This window comes from Heloderma suspectum, chromosome 2, assembly GCF_057233095.1.
Source record: "Heloderma suspectum isolate Gila_16-S chromosome 2, 16-S_ref, whole genome shotgun sequence".
Classification (NCBI taxonomy): domain Eukaryota; kingdom Metazoa; phylum Chordata; class Lepidosauria; order Squamata; family Helodermatidae; genus Heloderma; species Heloderma suspectum.
In genome coordinates, this window is record NC_139459.1 from 162939191 (window position 1) to 162954214 (window position 15024).

The 15024-nt window shown below is 46.3% G+C and overlaps 1 protein-coding gene and 1 long non-coding RNA gene across 2 annotated transcripts in view; one reads left to right on the forward strand and one right to left on the reverse strand.

Annotated features, from left to right (window-relative positions):
• Positions 1–10888, reverse strand: LOC146353054 (uncharacterized). The gene is made up of 3 exons (XR_014787951.1): positions 10603–10888; positions 5204–5396; positions 1–5093 (listed from the first exon to the last, which is right to left on the reverse strand). It is a non-coding gene; the product is annotated as an uncharacterized LOC146353054 (long non-coding RNA).
• Positions 10620–15024, forward strand: part of AP1M2 (adaptor related protein complex 1 subunit mu 2) — a 22745-nt gene continuing 18340 nt past the window's right edge. Inside the window, exons 1-2 of the mRNA XM_084835586.1 lie at positions 10620–10698; positions 12916–13072. Of these exons, the coding sequence (XP_084691712.1) occupies positions 10657–10698; positions 12916–13072 (199 nt within the window). The 5' untranslated portion in view covers positions 10620–10656. The remainder of the gene's footprint in view (positions 10699–12915; positions 13073–15024) is intronic.

A 15024-nucleotide genomic window follows, 5' to 3' on the forward strand; every position in this document is an offset into this window, starting at 1 on the left:
GGCTGAGAAGTTTATACAATTGGGAGCTGCACTTTTCCATTCTGCTTTCAAAGATTTCTGTGTAATCTGAAAGCTTGCATATTCTAAATAGACTAATTGTTATAAGATGTTATAAAATGTGTCCATTTCCCGATTTTGTACCTCTTATTCTCAAGAATCAGCATGGCAACAAATTCTTTTTGTAGCTCTGATCTAACAATGCACAATGCTTTTGAAACTTTGTTAATGAAAGCTACACCTTCTGCTGAGTAATCCTGGAACTACTGCTTGCCAGAAGTCTGCTTAGCAGTGGGTAGGGTACATATAATATAGGATTGTATTATAATGTAGTAATGTTATCAACGCAGCAAAATAGGAACTTTTTTAAGGAAAAGGAATTGTGCCTTTGGGATGCATACCTAATCTATAGACCCATTTCGTTCTTTACAATAAAATCTGACCATTGCATTTTCTGTGATTGGTTACAATAAAAAAACAAAAACTATAACTCAGATGTCAGGCACTTGTAAGAGGCTAGGAATGTAGTTTAAGTTCAACTGGCTTGTCATGTGCAGACAGTGAACAACCTACTGTATGCTTATTCTCCTCACCATGACTGGGCAAGAGACTTTGCTTCCCAAACCCCTCTCTTCCTGCAGTGATGGTAGTGCAGCGATGTGGTGGTCAATGGGCTGCAGGTGTCAGAAGGGTCTAAATCAAATGTTCTTTGACTGGTTGATGGCTGGACAGAGTAATCTTTTATTTCGATATACGTAAATGTATATCTCATCTGTCTAGTGCCCATGCACCACTCAAGAGTAGCTCACAATTTAAAACTACAATGCAATATAAAATAATACTCAGTTACAAATACAATAAAAATACAAAGGTAATACAAATTCAGAGGCAAAATAAAACAAGTTTTAAACAAAACATCACACATTGCCTCATTTTTTTTTTAAGTGCCACTCTTTATTGGCACAGTGACTTTTAGGATCTTTTAATTTAAATAACTTATTAAAAATTAATTAACCTCACAATTTGTTACCTACATAAGGTGGCTCTTTTGTCCATTGCTGAGATTCTAACAACTTGTATAGATTAAAGATAACTTCCTCAGATTAAGTATAGGCCCCTCAGTACCAGTAAGATCTCTTGTTGCATGGAGTTTAAATTCTTCACTGCATGCTGCAATTGCAGATGTTGATTCCAGGTAATGGAACAGAATTTAAACTTTTGTAGCACTTGCTTAGAAAGCATTGTTTTTGATTCAGTCCCCCGGCTCCTTCTGGAAGGACAGTGGATGTATGGATGTTTCATCGAAAAGATGTTGTGTCCAAAAGGTAAAATCGGGGATATACTTCGTGCCAAGATGGCATACGCTGTCTATCCCAGACTATTAATGTTGACATTAGGAAAGGATTGCTTGCTACCATATTATTAATATTTACCTGTGCCCTTGGAGGTTTGTATAAGGTCTTGCTCACCCAGAAGAAACCAATCCCAAACTTCATATGTCTTTAAGAATCATTAGAGACAAATTCCTTCCAGGCAATCTGTGTCCAGTTCTGGGCACTGCACTTTCAAGAGGATACAGACAAGCTGGAGAGGGTTCAGAGGAGGGCTGCGAAGATGCTCAGGGGACTGGAAACAAAGCCCTGTGAGGAGAGACTGAAAGAACTGGGCATGTTTAGCCTGGAGAAGAGAAGACTGAGGGGAGATAGGATAGCGCTCTTCAAGTACTTGAAAGGTCGTCACAGACAGGAAGGCCAGGATCTCTTCTCGATCATCCCAGAGTGCAGGACACGGAATAATGGCCTCAAGTGACAGGAAGCCAGATTCTGGCTGAACATCAGGAAAAACTTCCTGACTGTTAGAGCAATACAACAATGGAACCAATTCCCTAGGGAGGTAGTGGGCTCTCCCACACTGGAGGCATTCAGGATGAGGCTGGACAGCCATCTGTCAGGGATGCTCTGGCTTGGATTCCTGCATTGAGCAGGGGGTTGGACTCAATGGTCTTATAGGCCCCTTCCAACGCTACTATTCCATGATTCTATGAATCAAAGTCTGGCAGGACAAAATTGCTAGTGTAAATCTGTTATAATTACACTAGTTAAGTATGTTCAGTGTTTTTCTGATGTTATATTTGATGATGTTCAGGGAATAAATCTATTCTGATCACTCTTGACATGCACTATGATGTTGTTTAATCATTTCATTAGAACTGATGTAGAGATCTTTGCATCTTGATTTAAAAGGGTGATCATGCTTTTTATTCCACATAAGTACCATCTTTCCTGGTTAAGGCAAGACCATTATCCTCACCTCTTTCCATGCATCTGGAATTACGCCCTCTGAGATCACACTAATAAATAAGACTGTAGCAGCTGATACAATTCCTCACTATTGTTTCTACTTCAGGCACAAAATATCTTGGGTAAGCACAGATTCCACAAGCTTAATTTTCTCCAGGAGTTGAGTCCTCTTCCCCTCCTCCCCACCACCACCACCACCACCACCATCATCATCATCCTAGGACATAGTGATAGAATATGCATGCATAGGACATGCATAGAAGGCATGTGAGGCAGCCACCTTGCTGAAGCTAAGCAGGTTTGGGTCTAGTCTAGTGCTTGGAGGGGAGACTACCTGGGAACCACATGTAGCCACCTTGAGTTCCATGATGGAAGAAAGGTGGGAAATAAATGTTGTTGTTATATGGGAGGCCAAACCAATACACTTGCCTCACAATACCCATTTAAAAACATCCTGCAGTGTTCACAAGGACCCAAAATTTTTCACTGTGCTTAAAATAATCCTTAATTTCTAAAGCAACGCCATCTGCTGTCAGTTTGTTGAGCAACAGTGATCCATTTAATTTCCAGCTCAATCTCTGCATCTGTTTCTCTTAACTTTACCTGCATGTTGCTGCAACATATGATCTTACCAGCTTTTAGGGCTAATCTCCACACTGTGAACTAAATTAAGAAAGGAGGGAGTTGCTAATGTAAGTTCTTTTGGGGAATGGGTTCGGTCTACTAAGTCAAAGTCTCTGAAGTGAGTCTCTGAAATAAATCATAAAGAGGCATATTTCAATAGGAATTCCAGACTCTAGTGCAGGGCATTCTCACCTCAAGTGCTGCTCATCAATTACTTACTTAACTTGTGGAAATAGGCAAGCCAGGCTACAGTCCTGGGAGCCAGCCTCACAGCTGTTGAACAATGTCTTCTCCTGACCCAGTCTCCTCACCTGCCATACCCTCCCATGCCCTGCAACAGACAAGATTCTTGTGTTGCACTGGAGCATGCAGGAGAAAAGGATAGACATAGAAATCAGGAGAGAAGCAGAACCAGGGAAACTGCCTCCATTCTCTATCACACTTGCATAGCTATTAAAGAGACAGGATGATTCTCCTGTTTTTGCTCCTGGCAAGCCTATGTGGGAGAGCAGGTTGATTTACTCACCTTACATGACAAGCTTCATCTGCCAAATAAGGTTGCCAACTTTCTTTTAGCAGACCCTACTCTTGTGCCTTTTAATAGCAGCATAATCTGCAAACATTAGCAGGTGATAATGCTTCATGCCATGAAAAGCTCCACCTGTTGACTGCAGCAGATAAAACCTCCTCTAAATGCCCAATAGCAGGCCAGGGTGCTTTTTTCTGGTCAGGTAGCAGCTTTATGATCACCGGTCCCTTCTCTGTACATCTGTTAAGGATTCTGATGGAGTCTTGTCCTTCGTTGCATCTAGTCACTAAAGACCTCAAAGTATTAATAGGATCCAATGGCTGACCATGAATTTGCAGGCACAATAATGGAAGAGAAGTATGTTTTCCCTGCTACAGCCTAGACTCTGGACATGACCAATGCCAAGATTTGGCATAAACGAAGGAGGCAAGTTCCATTATTCCTTTGGTAACATAGCAAAAGCCACATATGGTAAGGACAAACCCATCCTGCCTGGTTTTACTGCTGATTGACTGAGGTCACTATAGATGACCCTAGGGTGGCCACATGCATTTCCAAAAAAGAGGAAATGCAGCACCAAATGAAGACACAGATTTGCATAAAATGTGCATATGCTAATTTATATTCATAGATGCACATTTAGAATTACTATCATTTAAACAAAAATACAATCCATCTCCCTATGGGGGGGAAGACTATGACCAGGTGACCTGCTCAGTCTGCTGTCCAGGTGCTAGCTATGGATGGGCAACTTCAAGGGCCCTGATCTCCTTTCTAATGGTTCTTTTATCCTTAAACTGGGCTTCACCTGGACAGGTTTCACAGGACAGCTTGAAATAAAGGACTGTCCTCTGACAGCCCTTCAAATAGAAGACAGTCTTCTGTAAAGTAGGACTTACGGCTATCGTAGATTTCCCTGACACTTGGGTTTGGTGTAATATCCCAGCTGGGAGAATCAGCAATAACTTCGAGCCTCCCATGTAGCTATAACCCCACTTTCCCTACCAGCAACCCTGTGGGGTGGTGGAAACCATGCACCTGGGCTCATACCGTAGTGGGGTGAGTGAGGGAGAAAAATGCTGCCCCAAAACTAGTGTGCAGCGCCTCCAATCTATGAGGACTGCTGTTCCCTGAGAGGGAGTATGGCAAAAGCCAGTGAGCAACTTAATGGGATATAAAAAACAAGAACTTGGATTTATTTAACAGGGAAAGGAAAAACTGGGGAGGAAACAAAACAAACATTCAAATGAATAAACAATTTAAAATAAGTAACTGAACAATAAAATGAAGGGAATGGAGTCCAATAGGTATATGGTCTTCAAATGTAGGGTTATTTCTTAAGACCTGTCTCTAGATGTACAATCCAGAACTATGAAATAGTTGTAGGCTTCAGTCACTGACTGGTGTGGAGCAGCTGCTGTCTGGCAGCTGGGAGGAGGGCAGGTGGCTGCTACTGCTGTTGTTCCTGCTGCTGCTGTCCTTCCTGGTCTTTTCTCAGCCTCCTCATGACCTCTCTTCTCTGTCTTTTCCTCATCACAGTTGCCTCAGAAACTTCCTTCACAATCCTTTTCTCTCATCAGAACCTTTCCCTCCTTTCCTTGCTGAGGCCCTCATATCAGAATAAGGTGGCCACTTGTAAATCACTGAAAGAGGACAAAAGATGACACCGATTTGCATAAAATGTGCATATGATAATTTATATGTATTAATGCAAATTTAGAAGTTACTATAATTTAAATAAAAAAAATCTTACCAGAGTTGGGTAGACTGTGACCAGGCGACTTATGTGCCTTGCTCAGTCTGCTGTCCAGGCGCTGTTGATGGGCAGCTTCAAAGCCCAGCTCTCCCTTCTGATGGTTCTTTATCTTTATACAGACTTGGAATGGACAGCCCTTCAAACAGAGGGCAGCTTCAAAATAAAGATCCTTCATATAGAGGACTGTCCTCTGTAAAAATAATTTTTAAAAAGTTGCATGGCCATCCTACCTCAGGATAGCTCTCTCCTCTCAGCCAACCCTTCTACCATAGCACAGGGTAAAAAAGGGTTGAACTCTGAACATTTCACCACGTCCACAAGGCTGCACTGCACAGGTTACACAGGGTTGCCAAGTGAAGAGAAAAATATCCGGCCACAGCTGCTATTGTGCCTTTGACAGCAGCTTGATCTGCAAAAGTCAAGAGACTAAACTTTTCACACTATAGAGATAAGCCTTATTATATCTGCTACAGAGCCCAATGAAACATTTTTCATAAGAACTGCAAGATGTGCATGTGTGTTTGCATGCACGTGTATGTATCTGGGGTGGGGGCTGAAGTAATTTGGTTGATTGTGGGCTGAGTTTGTTTCCTACTTTGCTTTATCATTATATCTTATTGTGCTTTAAAAGATGTATGCTGCCTGAAAAGTAGCCTATAAATACTTTAAATAAATGAAAGATAGATAAATGGAATGCCCATTGCTGGAGGTGAGGAAGGACTGTGGCCTTCATCCCCTGGATGCTTGGAAGCTTCTTGGGAGCATATGACAGACCGCCATTGGAAACAGAATGCTGAGCTAGATTGAGCCTTGACTGATCTGGCCAGATCTTTTGTACACAGCCACTCAACTGAGCACAGTGCCTGAGGCAAGATAGCATCTTTGGCAGTGGCATTTATTTATTTATTCATTCATTCATTCATTCCCAACTCAAAAACAGGCAAGGAGCCTTTCTTGCACTACATCTCCCACCAGGCTTCAGAGGACCTCTGTCCAACTTGTCTGATCTCAACAGGGCCCTTTGTGGCTTAGACTCGGCATGAGTGACATTGCTTGGAGTGGAGGAGTTGTGCACATTCCAGCTGAGACTAATTCTAGATCTCCCCCCTGCCCCGCCTTATAAAGCTTGGCATTGTGTGAAGCCACATCCATAGAAATATCACCCCCATGCACTCATCCCTGCCGCCAGTCCACAGTGGAAGGGGCTGGGCTGGCATGTGTTGCACCGTCAGCTACAGAATTCCGGACAGCAGTTTTTCTCCCACACTCACTCCACCCAATCCTGGCAACTTCTCTGGACATTCCCCTGGCAATACATAGAATCCATCTAAAAGCTAAGGGGTGGAGGCATTTATTATCATCATTATTACTGGATTTATAATATTAGTTGTTTTTCTATCCAAAGGTAACCAAAGCAATATTCAATCATAGAAATCAATTTAGGTTATTTTTATTTTACTGGACTGCTCATTCCCACATAGGGTAGCAGTAAAACCCACAAATAGAGCCAGAACAAATATTAAATCCTAAGTTAAAAATCAGGAGATATATATTTTACCTGCAAGCCAAAACTAGCCACCAGGGTGACTAAGGTGAAATCTCTTGGTGACAAATTCCAAGATATGGGTGCCACCACAGAAAAAGCCATACTCCTCCTAACTCTCACCAAACTCTACCCTGGAGAAAGGTGGAATGCAGAGCGTGGCTTATCTGGCAGATCTCAAGGATGCGTGAAGACCATGTAGGAGAAGATACAGGGTGGTGATGGTGGTTCAGAAATCTGTTCCTGATTTCCACCACTCCATCTTCCATCGATAGGTGGAAATATTCTGCTTGTGAATTCTTACTTTTTTGCATTCTTGAATATTTGCTTTATTGATCCATCATACAAAAATCTTTCTATTTCTCCCCCAGAGGGGGTTGGGGTTATGGGTTGATGGTTTTTATACAAGGCTTCTGAAACCAGTTACAATCCTCTAGCGCCACCTTTTCCCAAGAACTCCACCCTTTCCCTCTACTCATAACCTATTTATGGGCCTGCACATATCTTCTGGTTACCTTTTGCTTGGCATTCAGCCAGACCAGGCAGCTGTCTGCAGCCTATGGATGTTTGAAAGAGCCACCAAGCAGAGTCCCAGACCCTTAATCTGCTCTGCCAGCTCATTTTCTGACAGGGCACAAGCTTACTGCCTGGATGCAATGTTCCATTGCCTCCAGGCTTGTAGTTTCCTTATCCTGCAAAAAACCACACTTGTGTCACTTCCATTCCTACCTGACTGAAGCCTAAACCTCCCTCTCTGCTTCTGTTCCAGTACTCAGAAAACCTAGGTCTCTTGCCTGGAAGATCCTGGAGCTGGATTTTCCCATTTTCTAACTCTTCTCAAAGTCCTACACTGAAAGAAAAATCAAACACTTTGGGCACAATCCTATGCATGTTTAGATGCTGGCTGGGGAATGCTGATAGTTGTAGGACTTTTCCCTGTCCAAACATGCATAGGATTGTGCCCTTCATCACAAAACGACAGCATAAGCCCATGGTCCACAGTGTTCCTCTGGGTCAGGGATGGGCAATTTATGGCCCTCCAGATATTTTGGCCTACAACTTCGATTGCCCCCCATCATTGGCTATGCTGGCTAGTGTTGATGCGAGTTGTAAGCCAAAACATCTGGAGGGCCACAAGTTACCCACTCCTATTCAGGTAGTCATGATGGCCACACCACAACGCTCACTACCAGTATCTTCTGCTTTGTTTGCTTTATAGCAGGGCTGGAGTGTGGCGCTCTAGATGTTGTTGGACTCCAACTCCCATCAGCCCCAGACAACATAACCAATGGTTAGGGATGATGGGAGGGGAGCTGTAGTTCATCTGGAGGGCCACAAGTTCCCCACCCCTGCTTTACAGCCATATTCTTGTATTCTTTGCTATCCCCTTCCGTGCTTGAGAGTGAGAAAGCGCTGCATTGGGCCCACCTCCACAATGCTGAGGCTGGTTATTAGGTCTATGTCATCTTATAGAGGGCACTCACCTGGACATTTGGGTGTATGATTTGGGGAGGCCCAGATCTTATTATGGGGTACACACCTCCAGTTCCTTCTATACATTTTGACTACTTTTGGTATGGGGTGCCCTGCTTTGTCCTGACCTGAGCCCAAACAAAGCATTGGGTCAGATGCAATTCAATGTCATCTCATAGAAATGCTCCTCTTGACATGTGGGTTTATGATTTCAGGTGCCCCAAAGCTTATTGTGGGGTGCATGACATCATTTCCTTATTTCTATTGCATTTGTCATCTGGACTCAAAAATGACAGTTTGACTGGAGCAAATTATTGTTTATCTCAAAGGGGACAAGTCACCCAGTTGTGGAGATATAGAATATGAGGTAGTCCAAAGCTTGTTTTGGGTGCAGGGGTATATATACATTAGTTTCTTAAATATTAGTACTGATTGAGCTCTCTTTCTAACTTTTGTGCAGATAAGGAACTGAGAACTAGTAACCAACTTCAGCACCATATCTGTGGTGCACATAAATGTTCCATTTTATGTACCCTTTCTCCTTTTTTTTACACTGCTTGCCTTCCCCTTTGCACAAAGTGATATGTGATGGACCAGCCATAGACATCTGAAATCATTGCCACCTTAATCCCCACACTGACCACCCACTAAGGATGGTTGCGGGGACACAAGGTGGAAGCAAGGACAGAGGTGAGCTAGGCTGCCAAGGTGACAAGAAAGACAGCACTGGACATGGATGCTAAGTATACTGATCAGAAATTAAGCCTGCTAAGTTCTGCTTTAGGGCTGGGTTATAGAGTATCTGGAAAAAGCTGAGGGTCCACATCCCCCATAACTCCTCCTATAGTGCTTACATAGTATTTATAACAGTTTATAGAGAATAGTAAGAGTGGGAGGTAAGAAAGTCTTGGTTCAAGCTTACTGTAGCCATCAACTTGTAGGTGGTGTTAGACAAACTGCTGTTCTCTCTCTCGCGCACGCACACATGTCCTGTAATTGGCGAGAAATTACACTGATCTACCTTACAGGGTTGTTATCAGGGTTAGTGAGATGATGCATGTGAAGAGCTTTGACCATTCAGGGTAGTCTTGTGTAAATACTAAGTAACCGGTATTAAGAGATCGTTATCATAGTCATACAGCACAATCTTACTTAAATGTAAGTCCCACTGAGTTCAATAGGATTTACTCCTGAGTAAAGTTTTAGGATTGCAGCCTTACAGCCTGATCCTAACCTTGTCTACTCTGATGTAAGCCCCACTGTGTTCAGTACGACTTACTCCCAGGTAAGTGTTTATAGGGTTGGAGTCTTAAATGTGCAAAGCTCTTTGCACCCATCATTTCAACCTTACTGTGAAGTGGGGCCCACAATAGTCCTATCACTCTCTTTGTTAGGTTGGAGGTGTGGGGCTCAGGCAGAGAGAGTGTGGCTTGCCCAAGGCCACCCAGTGAAGGAGTGCTGAGTGTGATTCCAGCTCACAGCTCAGGCTCTTAACCACTCTGTCAGCCTTCCCCCACCTGATGCCCTCCAGATGCGTTGGCCTACAACGTCCATAATGCCTAGCCAACATAGCCATGTTGGCTGGGCATTATGAGCGTTGTAGGCCAACGCATCTGGAGGGCACAGGTGGGGGAAGGCTGCTCCTTTGTGGACCTCGCGGGGGTGGGGATGCGCGCCGACCAGTCAGTCCAAAGCTCGTGTTTACGCAACAGTAAGCCCTCCCACGTGCAGCCGGGCTCACCTCGCTGTCTGGTAGAAAGCGAGTTAATGGTTACCTCCTCAACTGGAGCTAATGCTCCATCACTGAACCACATCTGCAGTGGAGGCTGGTGGCTCTGATTTTGGCAGGGCTGTGGACCCATTATGGGTTTCAGTCAGAATCAGCCAGAACTCTAAAGGAGCGACCCAAGGTGAAGAACCCTACCCCCAAAATAGGTCCAGCCCCTTGGATAGCTCCCTTAGAGTTCTGTCTGGCTCTGACTGAAACCCAGAATGGAACCACAGCCCCACCGAAATCGGAGCCACCAGCCTCCACTGCACGTCTGAGTATCAGGGTTCAAGCGGGGAGAGGCACATAGAGCAGAACCAGAATAGAGCGCCTTCCCCTCCACTGAGTAACTGGGGCAGGGCTTCCTTCCAAGTTCTACAGCACAGGAGGTGACACAGGATCGCTTGTGTGCAGTGCAGCCTTGCGCCCGCAACTATCCGCGGCTTGGCTGGCTCCTGAACAGCGGCTGCGGAGGCTGAAATGGGCCAAGAAACAGGTGCCTGCTCCTTTTTTCCTCCCCCTCCCTTTTTGTCGGAGGATGTCTATCACCAGCCTCGGTTATCACCTTCCCTTTAAGGCAGCCTAGCTCACCTGTAGGCGCAGCTCGCTTACCTGGCCCAGGTGGCTGCAGAGAGCAAGCGAGGAGGAGGAAGTGGGCGCAGCAGTATGTCCGCCTCGGCAGTTTTCATCCTTGACCTGAAAGGCAAGGTGAGTCCGACCCCCCGTCCTCACGCTGCGGCCTTTGTGTGAGGCTGAATCCCCGAAGAACAGCCTCCCCAGCAGTGATAAAAGTTTCAGCAAGACCCCACCCCCGCGCGCCGTGTACTTCTGCTTGCAGATCAAGGTTCCTCCTTGCTGAGCGGGCTAGACCTCCTTCCATGCTCCACCCTACTGCTCCGGAGGTGGGGGCAAACTGAAGCAAGAGAGGAGGAAGCCCGGCCTCCTGGGAGACGAAGAGTGGAACCCAGGTGCCCTGACTGTGTCCTCCAGTTGCGAGGCCACCCTTCCCCCCTCTGTATGGACGGAGCACCTGAAGAGCCCTGGCTGCCCCTGGGCTGCCACCGGTCCTTTTCCCCACCCACTGAGCTCTACTTCCATCATAGTTCCAGGAGCAGGAGAACCAGGACGGGTTCCAGTCTCTAGTAGTGCTTGTTTTGTCCCCTACCCCTATCCCTGAGCTGGGGCTTCAGAGGAAAGCCCCTGGAAAGCCCTTAAGTGCTGTGGAAATGGCGCTTCGGCCCTCATCCTCTAAACTGGCCATGGATGGGGCACATCTGAAATGGCTGCTGGCCTTTTGCTGAAAGGAGGAAGTTTCCAGTCCTGGAGCCTGTAGGTTTGCTTGCTTCTGTCCTGTTTCTGGTGCTGGGTACACAAGCCTGTTATACCAGTCGGGGTGCTTAAAATATCCAGTTAGCCGGAAAGCTGAGTTAGACCAGGTCCCATCACTGTAGTGAAGTAAGATGGAAGCATTTAAACTTCCATAGAACAACCTTCCCCAAACTTCCAGATGTTTTGAGCTGGAACATTGGCATAGCCAATGGTCAGTAATACTGGGAATTGTGGTCCAAAACATCTGGAGGGCACCAGGTTGGGGAAGGCTGTCATAAAATCACTGAACACATTTGGTGTCACACTATGAACAACTGACCTCTGGAACTGCCTGCCACTGCCAGAGATGGTGGAGCCTTAAGAAGTAGCAGACCAATTCATGGAAGAGGGGAATAGCATCAGAACTAAGTGGCTGGGGGTGTGAACTAAAAAGGCACCAGTTCAGGGGCTGGGATGACATCTAATTTATATTGGAATGAGAGAAGACTGACCATAAACAGACTGTGTGGGAAATTGTGTTTGTTCCAAACTGGAATGAGAAACACACTAATAATGATATGTCATTTTCTTTGTTTTCCTTAATGGAAAAAAAGCATTTTCCTGCATTATTGTGACTTCATTTAAAAACAATTGGCCATGCTGGCTGAGGATTGTGGAAGCTGTAGTCCAACACACCAGGTTGGGGAAGGCTGCCTTACTAAGTGATCTTAGGCAGGCCACACTCTCTGCCTCAGTCTCTCCCTCACCCTACCCCCCCCACCATCTGCACTATGGAAGCACTAAAAAAAATACTGACCTACCTTACCTGGCTGTTGTAAGCATTACCCCAGTCAGGTATTCTGATGGAGCACTTTAAACACTCCAGAATTAATCTGTATAAATACTCTCAACGATGGGTATCAAGTGAAGCGCTGGCCTTGGGGCAGCCTCCTGATGCTGGATGTCTTGAGTTGATTTCTTATGTGCTACATTTGGAATGTGGTCTTGTGTTTGCAAGGTGATGGGCACTTAGTAGCATGTTTTGAAAATATATGATGGTGAAGGAGGAAGCAGAGGAGAAAGCCCTAATCTGAAAACTTGGTTACAGATGGTGGCGGACTACTGAACCCCGTAGGCTCCTGTGAGGCAGTACAGCTACTCTTTTGTTTTTCTCCCATCATATTTCTAAAGCAAAACTTGCCCTTATGACCGAGAGCACAAAGGAGAACATCCACTAGCATCGCTAGAAGCGGAGATGGCTGTTCTGTATTTGTCCTGGACCTACTATGGCTCCTGTATGTGACCCAGAGTGGTCTAGGGCAGACGTCTGCAACCTAGTACCCTCCAGACGTTTTTGACTGCAACAGGCTTGGGGTGATGGGAGTTGTAGTCAAACATATCTGGAGGGTGCTAGGTTGGGGGAGGCTGGTCTAGAGATTGTAGAGTTGGATGGCAGCCTTGGAGACCTGTGTCTAAATCTCCTGGGTAGGGAATGGGTGAGGGTGAGCAAGAACGATGATTCTACTTACCTTAAGCCCTAGCAATAGGGGAGGCTATGCCAGTCCACGTGCCAATCATGCACAGCCAGCCTTACCACACCACTTTCTTGTCCCACAGCCACTCATCAGCCGTAACTATAAGGGTGATGTAAGCATGTCAGAAATCGACTACTTCATGCCACTCCTGATGCAGAAGGAGGAAGAATGTGCCCTGACACCCCTCCTGTCCCGTGGAAAGACCCATTTCCTCTGGATCAAGCACAGCAACCTCTATTGTATCCTTTCAGTGCCTGGTCTAATTGGCTGTGAGAAGCCACAACCCTTTCAAGCCGTTTGTGCTAGGCAAAGCCCAGGTTGCATGTTGCCAGCACTCAAAAGGGCTGATGTACAAGATGTTGGGCGTGTTGGCACGGCTTTAACATGGTGCGGCCCTGCTCTGTGCTTGTAGTCAGCTGGTCGGGCATAAATGATAATTTTGCATGCATTTGGCAATCGCTTGGAAAATGTACAACTCAGCCCTCCATCCTTCCGAGGTCGGTAAAATGAGTACCCAGCTTGCTGGGGGAAAGGTAGTCACGACTGGGGAAGGCAATGGCAAACCACCCCGCTATAGCCTGCCATGAAAACGCCAGCACAAGTGGCGTCCCTCTAGGAGTCAGCAATGACTCGGTGCTTGCACAGGAGGAACCTTTCCTAGGGGCTGCGGTGGCTTAGTGGTTAAGACGCTAAACTGCAGACTGGAAGGTTGGCAGGTCAGCAGTTCGAGACCCGAGTGCTGCGTGACGGAGTGAGCTCCCGTCTTCAGTCCCAGCTTCTGCCAACCTAGCAGTTCGAAAGCAAGAAATTGCAAGTAGATAAATAGGTACCGCCTCAGCGGGAAAGGTAACAGCGTTCCATGCACCTCAGTGTTCAGTCATGCCGACCACATGACCACGGAAGCGTCTTCGGACAGCGCTGGCTCTTCGGCTTAGAAACGGGGATGAGCACCGCACCCTAGAGTCGGACACGACTGGTTGGGGACACCTTTACCTTTTTTTTTTTTTTACGTTGGAAAATGTATTTGGCCAAGGAGTGCAAAAACAAGTGTAATCCTGAACATGGGCATGCTTGCCATGGGCAGAAAGCTTATAGCAGCAATCTTCCCCAACCTGGTGCCCTCCAGATGGGTTGCACTGCAACTCCCAGCATCCCCTACCACCATGCTGGTAGGGGATGCTGGGAATTGTAGTGTAACCCATCTGGAGGGCACCAGGTTGGGGAAGGCTGGCCTATGCCATGTGCAGGTTTGTTGCATTTCCAGCAGTGACTGTGCTTCCAATAGTTACATGGAGACCCCTTCCCTGAATTGCTCTCCATTTCCAGCCAGGCACACAACATAGCACTTCTAAGAACTCTGGCCATCTGTGTTTATCCAGAGTCCACCCTTTATTTCCTGTTTGTGCAGTATCCACAAGTTCTGCATGAAACTCTGCATCATCCCTGTAAGGTGGTTTTGACTCAGCATTAGTAGAGAGCAACATTCTGCTACCCTTTGCTTGCTTTGCTCTCCTCAGCGGAGGAGAGGACAATGGCTTTGTCTCTGTTTCTAAGGGCAAGGCAGCTGAGCTGTGGACACCACCTCTCTCATGCTCCTGCCTTGGCCCATCTGTTGCTGGCCTCTAAAGTCCTTGGGGAAAACATTGGCTGTAACATTGGCTGCCCAAAGGGCAGAAAATCTAAGGGCGCAATCCTATGCATGTTTAGGCAGAAAAGGCCTACAATTCCCACCATTCCCCAGCCAGTGCCTTCCCCCATCCCCTACCAGTCTCTTGGACTGCAGCTCCCATACTCTCCAGCCAGCATGTCATGCTGGTTGGAGGTGATGGGAGTTGTAGTCCAATACAACTGGAGGGCACCAAGTTGGGGAAGACTGAGATGGACACTCCTGTGAATTTTCTCAGCTAATACTTTGGCTTCCGGTCTCCAGTGACCAGAGCTACCTTGCCTCTTGCTATTCCTGTCCAGCTGTCCAGCCTTTGCCTTGTGATCCCAATCTGTTTGCAGGCAGCATGGAACAGCCCCACGCTCTGCACTCAGAAGAGGAGTGCGGAGCAGCCAAAAAGGGGCGTTCCGGGACAGGGAAGGCGGAAATGCTGGTACAACACATCCTACGTGACCAGCAGCTTCCTCCGCCGCTCCACCTTCGTGGCTAGACAGCCAAAATCGGCTGTCTAGCTGCAAATGCAGG